At 37.9% G+C, this 18,374-nt stretch overlaps 10 protein-coding genes across 10 annotated transcripts; 3 read left to right on the forward strand and 7 right to left on the reverse strand.

Moving 5' to 3' along the window:
• Positions 1-105: 105 nt before the first annotated feature.
• RHIMIDRAFT_240150 (class gamma glutathione S-transferase) lies at positions 106-809 on the forward strand (the record flags this gene model as incomplete). The annotated part of the gene is made up of 2 exons (XM_023609319.1): positions 106-166; positions 232-809. The coding sequence occupies 2 exons, from the start codon at positions 106-108 to the stop codon at positions 807-809; spliced, it is 639 nt and encodes a 212-aa protein (XP_023463750.1).
• A 648-nt stretch (positions 810-1,457) lies between these two features.
• RHIMIDRAFT_41997 (uncharacterized protein) lies at positions 1,458-1,973 on the reverse strand. The gene has a single exon (XM_023615229.1). The coding sequence runs from the start codon at positions 1,887-1,889 to the stop codon at positions 1,554-1,556; it is 336 nt and encodes a 111-aa protein (XP_023463751.1). The 5' UTR covers positions 1,890-1,973; the 3' UTR covers positions 1,458-1,553.
• Positions 1,974-2,832: 859 nt separating this feature from the next.
• Positions 2,833-3,624, forward strand: RHIMIDRAFT_261536 (uncharacterized protein). Its single transcript, XM_023611543.1, has one exon. The coding sequence runs from the start codon at positions 2,885-2,887 to the stop codon at positions 3,548-3,550; it is 666 nt and encodes a 221-aa protein (XP_023463752.1). The 5' UTR covers positions 2,833-2,884; the 3' UTR covers positions 3,551-3,624.
• A 51-nt stretch (positions 3,625-3,675) lies between these two features.
• Positions 3,676-6,491, reverse strand: RHIMIDRAFT_218120 (uncharacterized protein). Its single transcript, XM_023607347.1, has 8 exons — positions 6,302-6,491; positions 5,836-6,235; positions 5,735-5,765; positions 5,483-5,675; positions 4,836-5,420; positions 4,512-4,777; positions 4,230-4,446; positions 3,676-4,174 (listed from the first exon to the last, which is right to left on the reverse strand). The coding sequence occupies exons 1-8, from the start codon at positions 6,483-6,485 to the stop codon at positions 3,729-3,731; spliced, it is 2,322 nt and encodes a 773-aa protein (XP_023463753.1). The 5' UTR covers positions 6,486-6,491; the 3' UTR covers positions 3,676-3,728.
• A 10-nt stretch (positions 6,492-6,501) lies between these two features.
• On the reverse strand, positions 6,502-7,402 carry RHIMIDRAFT_261540 (riboflavin kinase). The gene is made up of 4 exons (XM_023611544.1): positions 7,238-7,402; positions 7,018-7,175; positions 6,854-6,956; positions 6,502-6,799 (listed from the first exon to the last, which is right to left on the reverse strand). Exons 1-4 carry the CDS (start codon positions 7,377-7,379, stop codon positions 6,693-6,695), a joined length of 510 nt encoding a protein of 169 aa, XP_023463754.1. The 5' UTR covers positions 7,380-7,402; the 3' UTR covers positions 6,502-6,692.
• A 1,002-nt stretch (positions 7,403-8,404) lies between these two features.
• Positions 8,405-10,607, forward strand: RHIMIDRAFT_245720 (ribosomal protein L4; the record flags this gene model as incomplete). Its single annotated transcript, XM_023610237.1, has 7 exons — positions 8,405-8,517; positions 8,563-8,729; positions 8,781-9,020; positions 9,075-9,355; positions 9,412-9,608; positions 9,697-9,790; positions 9,852-10,607. The coding sequence occupies 7 exons, from the start codon at positions 8,405-8,407 to the stop codon at positions 10,605-10,607; spliced, it is 1,848 nt and encodes a 615-aa protein (XP_023463755.1).
• A 665-nt stretch (positions 10,608-11,272) lies between these two features.
• Positions 11,273-13,379, reverse strand: RHIMIDRAFT_205901 (DEAD-domain-containing protein; the record flags this gene model as incomplete). The annotated part of the gene is made up of 7 exons (XM_023606860.1): positions 11,273-12,205; positions 12,257-12,614; positions 12,665-12,693; positions 12,745-12,926; positions 12,992-13,049; positions 13,116-13,193; positions 13,248-13,379. The coding sequence occupies 7 exons, from the start codon at positions 13,377-13,379 to the stop codon at positions 11,273-11,275; spliced, it is 1,770 nt and encodes a 589-aa protein (XP_023463756.1).
• Positions 13,380-14,097: 718 nt separating this feature from the next.
• On the reverse strand, positions 14,098-14,858 carry RHIMIDRAFT_205924 (uncharacterized protein; the record flags this gene model as incomplete). Its single annotated transcript, XM_023606861.1, has 4 exons — positions 14,098-14,334; positions 14,380-14,532; positions 14,582-14,664; positions 14,717-14,858. The coding sequence occupies 4 exons, from the start codon at positions 14,856-14,858 to the stop codon at positions 14,098-14,100; spliced, it is 615 nt and encodes a 204-aa protein (XP_023463757.1).
• Positions 14,859-15,600: 742 nt separating this feature from the next.
• Positions 15,601-17,873, reverse strand: RHIMIDRAFT_42077 (Pkinase-domain-containing protein). The gene is made up of 11 exons (XM_023615230.1): positions 17,861-17,873; positions 17,621-17,804; positions 17,467-17,566; positions 17,291-17,413; positions 16,881-17,245; positions 16,786-16,832; positions 16,658-16,739; positions 16,505-16,599; positions 16,193-16,452; positions 15,962-16,140; positions 15,601-15,909 (listed from the first exon to the last, which is right to left on the reverse strand). Exons 2-11 carry the CDS (start codon positions 17,678-17,680, stop codon positions 15,775-15,777), a joined length of 1,446 nt encoding a protein of 481 aa, XP_023463758.1. The 5' UTR covers positions 17,681-17,804; positions 17,861-17,873; the 3' UTR covers positions 15,601-15,774.
• Positions 17,822-18,178, reverse strand: RHIMIDRAFT_240158 (uncharacterized protein; the record flags this gene model as incomplete). The annotated part of the gene is made up of 2 exons (XM_023609320.1): positions 17,822-17,930; positions 17,985-18,178. 2 exons carry the CDS (start codon positions 18,176-18,178, stop codon positions 17,822-17,824), a joined length of 303 nt encoding a protein of 100 aa, XP_023463759.1.
• Positions 18,179-18,374: the final 196 nt, after the last annotated feature.

Below are 18,374 nucleotides of genomic sequence, written 5' to 3' on the forward strand. Positions count from 1 at the left end.
GGAAATTTCCAAGAAAAAACTTATACCTGGGAACAAAAAGATATATAAAAGAGGACTGAATAGTTATTTCTTTTCTATCAACATACTTTATATTCACAACTTAAAATGACCGCCTCCGATCTCAAAGATATTAAGCTCTACTATTTCAGCAAAGTCAAAGACAGCTGTAAGTATATGATGGCGTAATCTTATCACATAATATTGAGTCATCTAACGCAATAACCGAAATAGTGACCATGGGACGTGGTGAGCCCGTCAGATTGCTTTTGGAAGATGCTGGTGTTGATTACGAGTATGTCAGATTAACCGCTGATCAATGGAAAGAAAAGAAGGCAGAGCTTATCAAGGAAGGTATTCCTGGCCCTACTATGCCATACATCACCATCAATGGTAAACACTATGCAAAGACGGTTCCTGCAATGAGATTCCTTGCCAAGAAGCTCGGCAAATACTTGGGCGAAAATGACGATGAGGAACACCTCTTGGACGCCTATGCTGACTTTGCTGGTGACTGGACTTCTAGATGGGCTACGACTCTCTTCCGTGGTAGTGATGAAGATAAAAAGGTTTATGCTGAAACTACTTTCCCCCAGACTCTTGATACTGTTGAACAAATGCTTTCCAAATCTTCCGGCCCTTATTTATTGGGTGAAAGAATCACCTATGCTGACTTCCTTATTTTCCATCAACTTGATGATGATAACCAAGCCAAGGTCGACTCTCAAAAACATCCTCACCTTGCAGCCTTTGTTGAAGCAATCAAGAACCGCCCAAGTCTCCAAAAGCATTTTAACTCATTGAAGCAATAAATTTTACATCAATAAACGCATTTCTATTCCATTAGGCTGTATTTGTTATTATTAATACCTGGATAACTAGCAAAACAATTAGAAAGTTTGTTGGCATTAAGTCACAGCTCGAAATTCACTTATCGCATCCACAGGATGCTCCTTTCATTCTTGAACATAATGGTGTTTGCAGCGAAGTATATCGTCGTCTGTAGCTCGAGCTATGATCGATTGAAGTAAGAGGTATAAATGATTGTGTATAGAAACACGTGATGCTCAATGATATCATGTGTAACAGTTTACTTTTTAAGGTAATTTATTGAAATGTTTGTTCAATGTGTCTTGTAGGAATGTTTTTTAAGTTACATTGTAGTAACGACGGTTTGAACAGTGTTTCCGCTTGGTCTTCGAAGTGATGTACTATAAATTACAGTTTTCTCCCGGGAACGTACATACTCTGGATGCTTCTGTAGACAGCAGTGCCTACTTGCGCGTGCTGTCTAGCGAAAGAGGCAACACCAAAGCGCGAAGGATATCTTGCAGCGCCTTTTTGTTGGAGAAGCTGTTGCTATAAATAAAAAGCTAGAAAGTACTTCCTAGCTTTTACTAACATATCGTTCCGTTGAACATTATTGTTACTAGTGGTAAATATCTAAACACCACTAGGAGAATTGTGTTTGATACGGCGACAAAGTTCATTATAGTCTACCACATCCACAAAGGATACTATGGAGGCCCAGAAAAGCAGTTGTAAACGACATCTTGTCACAAGAGTTGCATATCTATAGGTAGTTTAGTAGGAAAATCAAAATTTAGAGAATAATGCTTTATCTTTGACGTTCTGAGTTCGTCGACTGCTACAACTATAGCATCACCTTGCCTTTCTCTCCGTTTTAATGCTCTGTATAACACACTTGTTACCCCTGTTCTATGTCCTTTGGACTTTATGCTGTCATTAAAGTGCCTTCCTTGGGAATCTATGCTTCTAAGCAAGTCCTTCAAGTATTCAGGTGGGGTCAGGCAAGAGCTGTATCTGGACTGATACCTATTTGCGCGATAAAAGCAGCAGGGACATGGTCGACAGGATCTGCCTCTAGGCATAGTAGAGACACCGTTTCCTTCGCCTCGTTGAGTTCGACGTTTACGTTGTGAAGCCGCAACTTGTTATCTGCATGTTTGGCAAGTACCATATGCTGGATCAACTAGTAAAGGCGTAACGGCAAAATGAGCAGTTGATAGTAAGCGCAGTAATGGTGTTATTGTTCATGTGCTAACGCAAAGTTTTTAAGAAAGTGCTGAGGATTCTTATTGAAGGTGCAATGTGAATAAGAAGAAAAAAAACAAAACAAAAAAAAACAGTCCTTTTCTTTATTATTCCGGTTCTTGAGAGGTTTGAAGCGGGTTTATAAATTGCATTATGATCCAAAGGAATTTCAACATGCTTTTGGTACAGCACTGGTAGTCTCTCTTTTTTTTTTTGGGTGCAAGGACAATTATAAACTTCTTGCTTTGAACTATACAAGATTTCTAATAAATTCCAAAAAGAGTGTCAAAACAGCCGTTATCATTTGCAATCAGATCAATGTATTTTGTTTCCTTAATTAGGACTAACCATTAGCGCTGTTTTATCATACCATTCGTTTAAAGTTGTACGTGGGAATAGTTCGGTATTAACGGTAAGACATCGAGATCTATTTGATTTGAAGAATTAGAAGAGTGATACATGTATGTGTACGATTCTATAAAAAGACATCCCCTTTTGTATCAAACTGAAGCAATTATTCTGCGGCTATACTTGTTTGATTATAGAACAATCATATTCGATATAAATCAAAAATATAAGCATACAATTTGGGAAAAGTCTCATTCATGCTTTTGCTGTGGAACCTTCTCAATTAAAGTGATACAAACAGAATTTCCAAATATGTTCTATAAGGCAATTGTGTACTGTAGTTCTGATTAAATGATGTATCACCATAGTAACAGTATTGGAGAAAGTGCATGGAATGCTAGAGTCAACATGTTACATATATAAAGTGTACAATTTGTTGAAATAATTCAAATAATTGCTTCTTTTTATTTTTTCTTCTTAAACCATGTCTAATACTGATATTGAAAAAGCTGATTTGAAGCATCAAGAGTCTTCACCAAAGCCATCCCGTTATGCCCCACCACCAACGACCGAGTTGGCCGAGTATCAAAAAACGATGATTGGACCTGCTATTGGCTTTGCAGCATTTGGTCTTTGCTCTTTTGTACTTGGCATCTTCAATACAGGTATCTTGACCAACGTTCCTCAAGTTGCTGTTGGTATTGCATTTGGCTATGGTGCTATCGGTCAGTTCATAGCCGCTGTTATCGAGATCATACACAAGAACATCTTTGCTGCCGTCGCCTTCACGACCTATGCAAGCTTCTTCCTTACATTAGGTATCATGTTTGTCCCTGGAAGCGGGTTCTTAGCTGCTGCTGCCGCTGCTGGTCAGCTGGAACAGTGTTTGGGCCTTATCGAGCTTACTTATGCTATCGCCGCTCTTATTTTCTTCATCGGTACCTTCCGTCAACCTATCTTGGTTCGAATGATCTTGGGTTTTGCTTTACTTTCATTGGTACTCAGTGCAGCCGGTTCACTCAGTGGTAATATCGCCTTGACCAAAGCCAGTGGTTGGTTCTCGTTCTGCCTGAGTCTTACAGCCTTTTATGTGCTCATGGCTATGCTTTATAATGAAACAAACACTTTTATTAAGGTGCCTTTCTTTTAAAAAGTATACATCTTCATTCTGTAAACTTGGGCCGGGGAGCTTGCATTCGTACACACACATATATATATATATACATGTATTATTTGTAATTCATTAAGCATAATAATAAAAAAGTAAACCTGATTTGACTAATATCCGAGAAAAACTTAAGCACACATTAAAGAAAAAAAAAAACTATTTATTTATTAGCAGGTGGACGAGCCTTTTGTTGATAGTAAGTTGTTGCATAATTCAGCAAGTCATTCAATAGTCCATCATCGTCTCGCGGTTCTTTAACAAAAACAGCAGGCTGACCAAGAGGAGCATCAATAGCTTTATAGGTACCATCACCAGGATAGTATTTTCCAGTCCAAATGTGACGCCAGAGCACATCTTGAGCGTCCTTGGGGAAATAAACTTTCACATAGGATGCAGATGGACTTAGAACAGGAGCTACCAGTAGAGAGCTTCCCAGTAGGAATTCCTGATAGGTGAGTTCTCGTGCGGTTTTATCATTGGGATAGTAGAGTACAGGATGGCGCATCAATGGCCACCCTTTCTCATACGCTTCCTTTAGTACTTGCTTTCTGTAATCTTTAATTGTTGTGAACAGCTTGATGGTATGAGCTAGATGAGCATACGTATCTGACAAGTATTGGTATTAGCATCTATATCATTTATATATTCTATTGTGACTTACCATCATTATCATAAAACTGAGAATTCATAGAAGGTATGATTCCTTCAGTTGTTCTAAATACTGCAGTAAATGCGGCAAGCTCCATCCATCTGAGCAGCAATTCCTTTGATCGCAGCATTTTGAATCCTGGAATATTATTGACAACTGTGTTGTATCCACCAACATCGCAGTGTGTCACAGAAAATCCAGAGAAGCCACCAGAGAGCATGCCAATGACCTAGAGATGATGAGTGTACCTACGTTTAACTACTCTTTTCCTCTCCAAGTGTATATTCAACTTACCGCGCTTTTGATTCCTTGATGCTGATCCCAGGTGACATTTTGACGTCCAGCCCAAAACAGGTTCATGTATTGTGGTGAGTGTAGATATCCAGATCTAAAGAAGCATAAACTATCCTCTTCCTTTCCAAGTTCTTTTATCAATTCATGATGTAATGCAGCCCAATCTTCAGGATAGTGGTTGTGATAGCTGGATGAAGGTTCATTTGAATGTAGAATAACCGTACTAGGGTTGTATGGTAACTGCTCTCCAAAATCAACCATCATGCCTATAAATAAAGAAACGGTTAATAAGCCTGTATTGCTCAATTGACATCAATGCTTTACCAGAGATACCGCTACTCCATACTTGCTCCTTCAAGATATTTTTGAACCAATCGCGTGCATCAGGATTTGTCAGATCCAAAAGACCAGCTTCCAGGTTTAATCCAAATTTCAAAGACAAGGCCTTGGCATCAGAAGAACTGGTTTGTGTGCTTTTGACGAGATATTCTTTATCCTGAGCTTCAGCATATAAATTCTTTTTAAATTTGCCTTTTCCACTAATGTTTGACAGACAAGGGTTGACATATGACAACACACGCACATTGTCGCTCTCTAATTCATAGACAAAACTGTCCCAGCCAGGGTACTGCTCATCATCGCTTTCCCAATTCCACCATTGACGAGAGAACTGTATGCCGCGGCCGGCATGCAGTGTACGCTGTCCTGTCCAATCCTCTATACAGACTGCTGCCAATGGAATCTCTTTCTCTTTCAATCTCTTGATCACATCTTTCACTTTTTCCTTGCCTCCTTGAATGCCAGCGATGAAGCCCTCGGAGGTCCAGTCGGGCAAGTGAAGCATCCTTCCAGTGAACAAAGTATAGTCGGTTAAAAGGTCAAGCATCGTTTTACCATCCAATATACGTCCTTTAACACATATAGAGCATCTCTGTGAATCGTTATATTCCCTCTATTTTAACAAAACTTACCTTTGACATGATCTGATTCTATACGAATAGATACGCGATCTAACTCAGTAAGGTCAAAGCTCATATATTCTGAGTTTTCCATAAATAAACATCGGACATCGCTTGTGATATATTGTGGTATAGAGGCATAGGTAGCAAAATTATCCGTATTGCCTCCAAACATGTTGAATGCAGTTTCTTTGATGGTTGCAGCCTATTGTCGTCATTGTCAAAAGAAATTTTTTTTTATTATCCCCCAAAAAACAAACTTACCGGTGCTGAGCCAGTCCCGTCACCTTGCTCTCTACAATAGAGACGGAAAAATAATGCCGAGTGAATAGAAAGTACTGTTGGAGCTTGTTTTGCTTAATTACCTGACTAGTATTGGCACTTTCTGTCCCTTCAATGACACATAGGAAAACTGCTCGCCAAAGCCATAAAAGTGTTCCTCTGGTCTTGACTCGTACGTGAGAATAAGACGACGAAAATCCTTCATGGAAGGGTCTCTGTGCGTGACTTGGACATCAAACTGCAACTGCCGATGACTGATTTCCTTAAATGTAAAGACATAATCCATGTGGGTTGGTAGCACTAACTTGGCTCCAAGCCCGCCATATATTTTTATAGTGTCTTTGTCTGTCTTTTCGACCTTTGTGATGGTCTGTATGCGAGTTGAACGTTCGTTACGCTCCGTAATCTTGAATACACCATTTCCTTCAGTGATTATATCGTCTGTGCCAATTGTGGACGACAGAAAGGGTTCGTTGTGTATTGCTAATAAGTGTTATTATTTTTGGAACAAAAACGTGGAATCCTATTTGCTACACAAACAACATTTACATTTCCAGATAACACGTCCGTTTCCATTCTTCACGACTAATGCTATTGCTTCAGGATCCACTTGTATCTTGAAATGACCGATCGAAAACTCTTGATGAGCCACAGCATTGCCAATCGATAAACGAGGCTTGACATATTCCTCGGGTGAGGTTAAGCCTAATGTTTTTGCTACAGATGTCCACATTTATGCAAAATAAAGAAAAAAAAAAAAAAAAAGAGAGAGAAAGCGCGGGAATTGTTTCATTCGTAATTTATACTCGATACAACTCGGGGCAAAAGGTAAAATGACCCCGCAAATACGGCACAAAAGAGAGTAAGACATGTACACATGTGAATCATTCTTCTATGATGTTTTATTATTTCTTTTTTTAAAAAAAATGACGAGTCTAGTCTAGTTGCTGTTGAACAATGGGTGGTTACGCAGGTTGCTGTAAGCCTCGCGTTTTAGTGAGTGCTTGGCAACCTCAATATCTGTCTTGATATCTCTAATAAGTGCATCTAAAGAAAACATCTATCAGCCATTTTTCCATTTCTTTATATATTCGTTTTTACCTAGTGAAGGATAATTTTGTTCTGGACGAATATAACCTGCTACAATAATCCTAATGGCTTCACCATAAAAGTCTTTGTCAAATTGATGAATGATATGCACTTCCTAATGAAGGATGAATATATTAGATCAATAGTTCTCCTTCTCTTATTTTTGCGTCATTTACCGCTGATTTTCTTTCATTTTGATAATAAGGATTCCAGCCTAAGCTCATGACCATAGGGTATACAGTACTTTTTACTTCACCAACCTGTGCCCAACCGTAATAAACGCCTGTATCACACTCTGCAAACATTGCTTCTAATGCTTCGTCACTCATATTAGCTATTCACAGTACCATGAGTCTTTATCCCCGAAAAAAAGCGAAAAGTATATGTATGAAATACCTGTAGGAATACCCAGTTCTTTAGAGCCACGGCCAAAGCCCTTGACAACTGTACCAGAGACAGGTATAGGATATGGTATTTCAGGAGAAGAAGAGCCAACGATAAGAGGGCGATCTGGGTTGATGTCTGTGTTGATTGCCATTGAGTTTAAGAATAAAGTCAAAGAAAAAGATAGAACTTTAAATCTTTTTGGAATTATAAATCAATTAGATTGAAATGACTAATTTGATTGGTTGCTTAGTAACAGAAAGTATCTGCTTTAACATTTGGACACAGTCAGGGTTCAGGTCATTTCAGTGGTCATGAATATCGATTTTTCTGTCATTATATACAACATATATATCTATCTCTACCCAAACGCTAGCTGGGTCTCTTTATTTTATTCACCATGACGCGAGTTGATCTTTAACTGTAACACATTAAATGTGCTTACTTTAAACATGATCACAATACGTGGCATTTATTTTACGTAATAACGAATCCCATTGATACTGACAGAGTATTGGTACCAGTAAGTCAGAATATGATGCAGTCAATGCTTGTTACGTAAGACGAGTGATTCAATTGACGTTTATATAAGCACCGTTTTCAGAAATTATTCGCACACATTACAAGATCAATAACAACTACACTTTAGTTGGCTATCAACCTTTTCTCTTATTATTAAAAAGGCAATGAATTCTGTCTTTTTAAGAGACACATAAAAATAAATGTGGTCAATACCTTCAAATAACACGTAATCGAAAAAATTGTTAGAGATTTCATATAAATAGTCTGATCTTGACTTCTCTTTTTCTCTTATAAATCCTCTTTATAATATAAGCATTTAATATCAATGTAAATAACTAATTTACTAATCATTTCTTTATTCATTCTTTTGCTTCTGATGGGCTCTCTTTTATTATTACTTGTTGTCTCATTTGTTGTCTGAAATTACTATTTTTCTATCAGTGTGTGAATAAAGTGTAAAAAACAAGTTCAATTTCTTGTGTTACTGACAATGAAGCTCTCATGACTAGAAAGCACACATACACATATTTAGTCTCAATATATTTATATGCTTGCCAATTAAAAAAAAAAGTTGCTTTCCCGAAAGAAAGAATATCTCGCGACTTGTAAATTTTTGAGGTCCTTTTTTCTTCCTTTCTCTTTTTAAAAAACGCGATAATGTCAGATCCAAAGGATAAAGCAAACAATCTTATGAACGAAGGAAAAGAGGCATTCGATGATCAAAAATATGAAATCAGTATAACAAAGCTTGGAGAAGCTTGTCAGTTACTGTAGGTGACTTGAAGGCAAAAGATACATAAACTAAATATATGTAGTGATCAGCTTAATGGTGATCTTGCACCTGAAAATGGTGATGCTTATTTTATGTACGGTAAAGCACTGCTTCAATATGCGATTCAACAAAACACAGTGCTAGGACACTCAGCTCAAGCTAATGCAGCTGCTGTTGAAGAACAACAACGCGAAACTAAACAGGCAGAAGGTAGAAAAGGGACTAGAATTTTGAAAGCGTCTTGATTCTAAATTTATTTAGAAGGATCTAGTAATCCTCTCATTCAGATGGAATCAATACCTGAATTTAAACAAGAGGAAGAAGAAGAGGAAGAAGATGAGGATGACAAAGAAGATGGAGATCAAGCTGATGATGACTTTGAGACCGCATGGGATATTTTGGATGTTGCTCGTCTTATCTTTGAAAAGGGCGAAGATAAGGAAACCCAACTAAAATTAGCAGATGTACACCTATGCTTGGCAGATGTCTCTTTAGAAACAGGTAATCTATACATTTCAATACGCGAAACTTTACTTAACTGTCTCTCTTTTACAGAGAAATTTGATCAATCTCTAAGTGACTATGAAAAAGCAATTGAAATCAAGGAAAAGTGGTTGGAAGAAGACAATAGAGAATTAGCAGAAGCATATTATAAATATTCATTAGCATTGGAGTTCTCTTCAGATAAATCAGACAAAGCCATTCCTGAATTGAGAAAGGCAATTGATGTGTTGAAGAAGAGGTTGAGCAAGCTGGAAAGCGCCGAGGATACGACAGAGAAAGCAAAAGACGAGATAAAAGATATGCAAGAACTCATATCGGATATGAATCTTAAGGTAACTGAACTGTTGTTCTTGCTATTGTTGATACTAAAGGCCCTCCCTCTTTGTAGGCTGAAGAATTGACAACGAAACAAGCTACAGAAAAGGAAGCAGCTGCCATGTTGAAGCAAATACTTGGCTTTGGAGCAGGTGAAAATGCCTCAAATAAGCCTATTGAAGCAGCCAGTGTTAATGATCTGTCAAATCTTGTCAAGAGAAAGGCAAAGGAGTCAGCTAAAGATGCTATAGAAAAGAAACCAAAGTTAGAGTAATAATAAAGTGCTGTTCTTTATGGCGGATATTCAAACAATAAAGCGTCTTCTCAGTGTGTGTGACTTGATCTCTATACCCCCCAGACTGCCCGATTGTACCTTGAAATTTTTTTCTTCTCTTGTCAATCTAATGTCTCTATTCAACACATTCTCTAGAGCAACAACTCGTGCTCTGCCTGTAAGCTATTTATATATATATAACAACCAACAGATCTATATAACGAATTTATTTATTCTAGATTATTCAAAATAGAGCATTTGCTTCTGTTGCTGAAACTACTGCACCTAAAGGCATGTTTATGAACAATGCTTACTCGTATGATTCAACTAATTCTTTTAAATCAGCAGCTCTCTCAACACCACTTCAAGCTTTTCTTCGAGAATTTAAGACAAATGAACCCATTTCAATAATCGACTTGGAAAAGGACGTTTTTGGTGCACCCATCAGAAGAGATATTCTTCACCGTGTTGTCGTTTGGCAAAGAGATGCGATGCGACAAGGTACACATTCAACAAAAACTCGTGGTGAAGTCACTGGTACCGGTAAAAAGGCAGCACCACAAAAGGGACGTGGTAAAGCAAGAGTGGGCGATAGGAAAGCACCTCAGTTCAGAAGTGGTGGTATCGCATTTGGACCCAAGCCTAGAGATCACAGTACGGATTTGCCTAGAAAAGTTCAAGATTTAGGTTTACGAGTTGCTCTAAGTGCCAAGTACGCACAGGATCAATTGATCGTGGTTGATTCTCTTCAACATGTCGAAAGCCATAAAACTAGAGATTTGGCACATATTCTTCAAAACGCATATGACGGCTCTAAAATGCTGATTGTCACTGACGATTGCAACCAAAACTTGGAATTAGCAGCTCGCAACCTTCCCAACTGCGAAGTTATTCATGTTGAAGAAACAAATGTATTAGACTTACTAACATATGACAAGTTGCTTATTGAAAAGAGCGCTATTAAATTACTTGAAGATTATCTTAAGCCAGAATAAACATTATTTATAACAGAACCTGAGGGTGCTTTTTGTATATTTAAAGGAGACATGATCGTTTTATACAAACCATCTTGGGTTATAGTTTCTTTATTAAAAATAATTATAAACAGCAACTTTTGAGCATATTTTCTGACGGGAAAAATTTACAGTTTTGCTTGTGAGTTAGTTCCATCCGAAGGAGTTAGGTTGAGCAGGAGCATCTCCCCATCCACTACCAGAAGTAGTAGTAGCAGGGGCATCTCCCCACCCACTAGCAGCAGGTGCGGGAGCGCTTGCACCCCATCCGCCAGCAGCAGGTGCAGATTGTTCTTCGGCAGGAGCGCTTGATCCCCAGCCTCCAGTAGCAGCAGGTTGTTCTTGAGGAGCGGATGAAGCACCGCCCCAACCACCGGTATTGTTGTCTTGAGCAGGTGCGGAAGAATCCCAACCAGCAGTAGCAGCAGAAGAGTCCCAGCCAGCAGCAGCAGAAGAGCTCCAATCAATAGACTCAGCAGGTTGGTCATAGCCACCATTATTGTATGAGTCACCATTGTTGTATGAATCACCACCTTCCTTAGAAGCATGACACTTGAAGCATGAGTCTCTGGAAGCAAAATTAACAGCGCCACAACTATTGAAAAGCAAAATTGTTAAATTTGTTTTGCACATTCACAGTATGTATCTTACCCAGAGCAGTCCCAGTCACCATCACGTCTGGCACGAGGTGGACGTCTTTCACCACCACCAAATCTACCACCAGCACCTTCAGGTCTTCTAGCACCACACTTGAAGCATTCAGTACGACGTGCATAGTTGCTTACTTCACAGCTAGGACAGTTCCAGTCACCAGCACGAGCACCGCCATTACCACCGAAGCCGCCTTCACCACCTTCCTTGGGAGTATGGCATTTAAAGCATTCAGAACGACGAGCAAAGTTGGAAGCACTGCAGCTAGAACAAGTCCAGTCACCAGATTGTCCACCATCATCTGCCCAGGCTCCATCAGCAGCACCGGTACCTTCAGCATTGTTAAAGCCTTGAGGTGCACCAGGAACGTTTCTTTCCATAGGGACGTATTCTTGACCGGCATAGCTAGGAACTTCGACTTGGGTGTCGTCAAGATCTTCGTCAAAGGTCATATCATCGGTGACATATTGTTGTAAGAAATCAGGAATTTCTTGTTGACATTCCTTCAGCAATTTGGTAAGTTCAGGTGCAAGATGTTCACTTCTTTCGTTGTAGAAGGAGGTAGCCAAACCAGATCTACCGACACGGGCAGTACGACCAATACGGTGAATGTATTCATCCATGTCGTTAGGCATATCATAGTTGACAACATGCATGACGCCGTGAATATCGAGGCCACGAGCAGCAACCGCAGTGGCTACCAAAAGAGGACATTTACCAGCCTTGAAAGCCAAGAGAGCGTCTTCTCTTTCCATTTGGGTACGGTCTCCGTGAATAGAGGTAGAGGGGAAGTTACGTTCATACAAGTATTGATCCAAAGAGTCAGCACTTCGCTTGGTTTCAACAAAAATGACAGTACGACTGGGAGGAAGATTATCAAGCAAAGAGCGAAGAGTTTCTCTCTTACTCTCTTCAGGAACATACATGACCTACAATAGACTATCAATAGGAGAATAATTTACTATAAACGGCAAACCTACCTTTTGGGTAATAGTAGTGGAAGTACCACCGACACGACCGACCTTCAAGAAGAGATAGTCAGGACGCAAGAAATCACGAGCGAGAGCACGGATAGCTCTGGGGAAGGTAGCAGAGTAAAGAAGGGTTTGATGTTCAGGGTTCATGCCCTTCTTTTGAACGATAGCACGGATAATAGATTCGAAACCCATATCCAACATGCGATCGGCTTCATCAAGAATAAGGTACTTGACTCTTTGCAAGTTGATCTTGCCACGTTCAATAAAGTCCATGAGGCGACCAGGAGCAGCAGCCAAGATGTCACAACCTCTTTCAAGTTGACGAATTTGACCAAGTGTATCAGCACCACCATAAACGGCACTAAAAACAAAATGTTGTCAGAACAAATAAATAATAATAATAATACTTACCAAGGTCTCAAAGAACTTCTGTAAGTAAACTAAGATTGATGATAAATGACATACACCACACGTACGTATTGTTTATTTACCTTTCTGCACTCATCAAAGATTTGAGAACACAGTTCACGAGTAGGGCAGATAATGAGAATGAGTGGCTCAGCTTGATATCTACGTGTTTCATAAGGAGCAGGACGTGGCTTTTGAAGTTCTTTAGCTCTACCAAAGAGAGCAGACAAGGTGGGAATCAAGAAAGCAGCAGTTTTTCCGGAACCTGACCAACAGCAAAAAAAAAAGAGGTTAGTATTGGATGCGGCAGCACACTAAAAAAAAGAGTACCAGTCTGGGCACAAGCCATCAAATCCTTTCCGCTTGTAACAATTGGAATGGAATAAGTCTAATAATAAAACAAATCAACATTCTCTTTTTCTATCTTTAAACAAGGTCTTGTTCTGTTACTTACTTGAACAGGAGTAGGGTTTGTATATCTGGCCAATCTCACATTTTCTTTCATGACAGGATGAAGATCTGCCTCATCAAACTAACAAAAAAAGTTTGTTTTTTGTGAATAACAACAAAAAAAAAAGATACTTACGCTTCTAATAGGAGGAGGAGCAGCACCTCTTTCGACCTTGACAGGGATCTTGGCATACTTGGAAAAGTCAATACCGTCTTGTCTTTCACTTCCAAAGAGTTCTTGTTCAAGAGCCTCATCGCGAGGCGCCATACCATTTTCATCCACAGCATTTTCATTATATTCATAACGGGAGCGATTAGAAGCCCATTTAAAATCTCTGTAAGCTCGTCTCTTTTGTTCTTCTTCAGGATTAAAAGAGTTGTTCAAAGATTGGGGCTCAGAAGCGCCAAAGTCTCCAGTGTTATTTTCCCAAGACATTTTTCTATATAGAAGAGAGAGAGAAAAAGGATGAAAAGAAAAGAGAAAAAAGAACCAGTAGCGATAAGTTCTAATGTGTGCATGTTGAAAAGCAGTACACTCTCAGCCGCCAATTAGGCGCGTTGTTGACTTTTTTTTTTTTTTACTATAATACATATTGTATCGTATTCCTCTGACTTATTCATCCCTCCCCTTCCTTCTTCTTTCCCTCCTTCTCCTTCTCCTTGTTTCTCTCTTTGTCTTCTCTGTCTTTTCTTTTTCTTTATTGTTATGTTGATAGTTATGAAATAAAGAAGTATCACGTTGTTTATATTGATAAAGATTGTATATATTTGTATGATATATTTAATGTGATGCAACTATATATTCATGGTTAGATCATAAAACAGAGATAAAATAAACTTCTCCCATTCCTTCTTTTCTTTTAAGCTATGTCATTTATAGTTTGACACTAAAGATAAAGAAAGGGTATGTGTATCTGTTTATATTTTCAAATGTTATTAAGATGAAGATAGTAGTAATAATAATAATAGTAATAAACAAAAGAACTTTAAAGGATAATACAACAAGAATCTTTATCTGGGCTATTTTCTTGTTGTTGTTTAGCTTTTCTATCTCTTATCTGTCTCATGAGCATAGTATAAACTTCTTCTACATTCTGTCTAGTCTTTGCTGATGTTTCAACATAAGAACAATGCCAATCATTGGCTAATGCATTGGCTTCACTGGCTGATACTTTACGTAAATGTGCCAAATCAACCTTATTACCAACTAAAATAAATGGTACCTAATAATAGTTATAGGAGATAAAAGAAAGGAGATAAGTATATACAATAGGAATGTGTATTCTTAATCTTACTGTTTCATCATCTAAAACTCTCAAAATTTGATCACGAAATTCTTTGGTGTGTTCAAGAGATTCTTGTTCACAGACAGAAAACACACAAAGAAAACCTTCTCCTGACCTATAATAGTTGTCACGAATCTATTTGAAATAAGAATAGTTGTCCCTTTAACATTTATAATAAACTTACAGCTGCATATTCTTCTTGACCTGCTGTATCCAAAATATCAATTTGACATTCTTGGCCATCCAAAACAACCTTTTTACGATAAGCTATATGATACATGTTAGACTTTTTTTTTCATATACATTCTCTATTATTTACAGTCTGCTTTTGTTGGATCATATTCTTCAACAAAGTCACCATACATGTACTGTAGAGTCAATGCTGATTTTCCGACACCACCAGAACCAACCATAATGATTTTATGAAGTGGAAGTGATTGCTTTGCTTTTGACTTGGCCATGGTTTTATTGATGATGGTAATTGAGTAAATAAAAAAGAAGAAGTAAAAAAAAAGAAGAAAAGAGAATTAATGAAATAAGACAAGGTCGGAGAACTAATTTATTTTTATTTATAAATATTATGTGATAATGCACTGTTCATCTTGCCCCTTCTTAAGGATACGCTTCTTCTTTTCATTCTCTGATTTCGATCCTTCTGTAACTTCATCTTCTATTGACTCAAGAATAGATCCTCGAGAGTCTTTACGTAATGTATCTGCTGGATGATTACGTAAAGTGGAAGGAGAAGAATGATATCCACCACGTTCTTTAATGGTACCATTGCTGCTTTTAACTCCGTTTTGTCTCTTTGACTTTGTATTATAGACCTTGGCCAAGAATATCCACTATAATAACACTTTGCTTAGCAATCAGTATATTTTTATACATTTGGTTATATTACATCATAAGAAGGCTGCTGATCATTCACTTTTGGAGGACATGAAAACGCATCTTTCTTACATTCCTTATGGCAAACCAAGGAGCAGACTTTTTTAATTATATTTAGTATACAAGCAATATTATTATATGAAGCTGTAATTTACCTTCACAAAAGATGGTTCCATCATTTATTAATTGATTACATACTTTACATTCTACAGCTTAAACAATAGCATGAGTTCACTTGTCATTTCTATTATTTTCCTTATACCTTTTCCAAAGGATGTTTCTACAAACTTGTGACTATTATTATCATCATTACTATTATCCAACATTGGCATCATTGCTGTTGTATTGAGTGAATAGTACTGTTCAAGCTCTGATGCAGTAGTTACACTGGCGGCTTTGTTTGCTTGAGTTTCCTCTGTTGGGTGACACGAGCTTGTGTCATTACTGCCATTTAAGACATCTACTCTCATGGGGTCAATACACTTTTGTCTAGCTATATAGAAACATACTCTTTTGTTTGGTTTTCAAATTCTTGATGATCCATTCGTGCTGTTGTAATTCTTTACTTGATGCTCTCTCTTCTGGATTCTTTTGAAAGCAGCGCAATAGAAAGTTACGCATATCCTAAAATACACTATTACTCCTTCTATTTTCTACAGTTCATTGCTATCATTACCTCAGAAATATGATCAGGTAAAGGAGGGTAGTCATCCTCAACGATACGAAACATGGCAGACATGGCCAATAAGTCGCTATAGGGTGGCTTACCCGTCACTAATTCGATCAATGTACAACCAAGAGACCAGATATCAGATTTGGTTGTTGCACCTTTTAATTCAATCACTTCAGGAGCCACTAAAAGAAAAAAAGATGTTATAAAAAAATAGTTCTATTTGTGTTATCTTACTCCAGTTGGGAGTTCCAGAAACAGTATCATTCTCTGTTGTTTTGATCTTTAGATTAAGAGAAACACCAAAATCGGTCAGTTTAACATCTCCTGTCTTGGTGGTGAGGATATTGGCTGCCTTTAGATCACAATGGACAACATCATTTGCATGCAAATATTCTAAACCCTTTAGGATCTTGATACAAAAAGAAGCAACCAACTTTTCAGGAAATGCACCAAACGCTTTCAATGTTGACATTAAAGATCCATTTTCAGCATATCTACACAATTGCGTGTTGAGTAAATGAACGCTTGTTTTTTCTTAAAATTTACTCCAAGACAATGTTAATGTATTCTTCACTTCGAATAAACCCAATATACTTGATCACGTTGGTATGCGAGAGCGTCTTTAAGATATTCACCTCTTTCTGAAAGGGGGACAATAGTGTTAGATAATAATAATAATAACAATAAAAAAAAAAATACCATAATCTCTTGATAAAGCTCTTCTTCTTCTAATTTGACTCTTTTTACTGCTACAACCTCGCCTGTTGCTAAATCAAGCGCTCTAGGAAATATCAGGGAAAAGCTTTCTTATTATTATTATTCATTACCTGTAAACAGCTCCAAACTGCCCCTTTCCTATACAATTACCCAGTTGCTATAGTCACAATTAGTGCCAACTCTTCCCATGTATATTATATATTACATATTGTGTTATTGTCTCATCTTGATCATTTGTAAGAATAAGCTTTCCTTCTGCCTCTGCCATGGTCGATTCACGCCTTGAATCAATCGACGGAGTCGGTTCTGTGAAAATGGCGCTTTTTACACTCTCCTGTCTTTTCTTTTGCAGATCTGACGGCTTGGTAAAAAAGTCTCTCTTGCTTTCATCGTCTTTTATAAACGGAGAACTAGAAAGCGTAGGTACAGATGGGCGTCTCTTTTGATCTTTGAATCGACTACTGCTGCTAGCTACCTTTAACGACCCTACTGAATTAGCTGACTTAGCATTCCTCAAGGGTGATTTCGGCGGACGTGCGCAATTTGAGGTAGTAGGCGAAGGGGATTGGGCTAGGAGAGGTTAGGATAACGAACAGCCAGGTGTTATTTTCATACTTTTTTCATCCTTGTTATTTTCGTCTGAATGAACGTTTACTGTCAATGACTTCTTTCTGGTACCCTTTGCCTCTTTAAATATTCCTCGTACGTCATGATGATCCGGCCCTTCTTTTGAGTCTCCTTATAATGATTTTATTAGCGTCATTTTCATATCCTTTCATCCTGTAGTTTACCATCCTTATCATTCTCTATTGTCAGCATCAAAGATGGGTCTCCATCATCTGAATTCCATTTTAAAGATAACTCTGCCAAGGATAATATGGTATGTACAACCTAGTAATACAAGTCAATTCAGAAAATAAAAGCTGTAAGCAATTACTACTTTACAGATGACATATCTTTAGCGCTGAATAGATCTGTTGTCTCAAACAACTGAGAGTCCTTCATGCCAAGCTATTGAACATCTGTTACTCCTCGTTATTCTTTTCACTAGTTCCTGTTTTTATGTGTTTGTTTTTGTGTATTTGTGTACCTGACGAACTCCTTGTAAGAATCGTGTTATATTATCCATCTATGGAAAATCTATTGTTAATCACACAAAAAGGGAATTCTTGTTTCGATACTTGCCTGAATGAACGAAAAGTCCTTCTTTTGCCCAACAGTTTTTATTGTGCCTGGTCTAAGTTGATTAACAAGGCTTGAAAAAAAAAAAATTAGCTTTTAAAAGAATCAGTAGGTGATTTGATCTTACTTGCACAAGACAACACCATCCTTTAGTTCTTTTTGTAATTCTCCAGGTTGAATAGATAGATTTAAGGTCTTATTAATGTAATCAATAGCCAATTGCTCTTCCAGCTTGGACTGCTCTTGTTTCATCTTGTCTATCAGACTGGCTGCACTCTTTGCTCTTGCCAAATGACTGCATGTTGTTGTTCCAGTTGACATTGTGGTCACTGAAAAAAAGAGGAGAAAAAAGAGATAAAAATGAAAGCATCCAAGGAATCAAGAAAGTCTGCATTTTCTTTATTTTAGGCTTACAGAAAGCATCTCCTTATACAAAGCTCCTTATTTTTGTTGCAATATGTTGATCCAACTTAAACATCTGTTGGGAGTGAATGTTACACGCAATTCAATCTCAGAA

The sequence above is a fragment of the Rhizopus microsporus genome, assembly GCF_002708625.1.
Source record: "Rhizopus microsporus ATCC 52813 unplaced genomic scaffold scaffold_15, whole genome shotgun sequence".
NCBI classification, from domain to species: Eukaryota; Fungi; Mucoromycota; class Mucoromycetes; order Mucorales; family Rhizopodaceae; genus Rhizopus; species Rhizopus microsporus.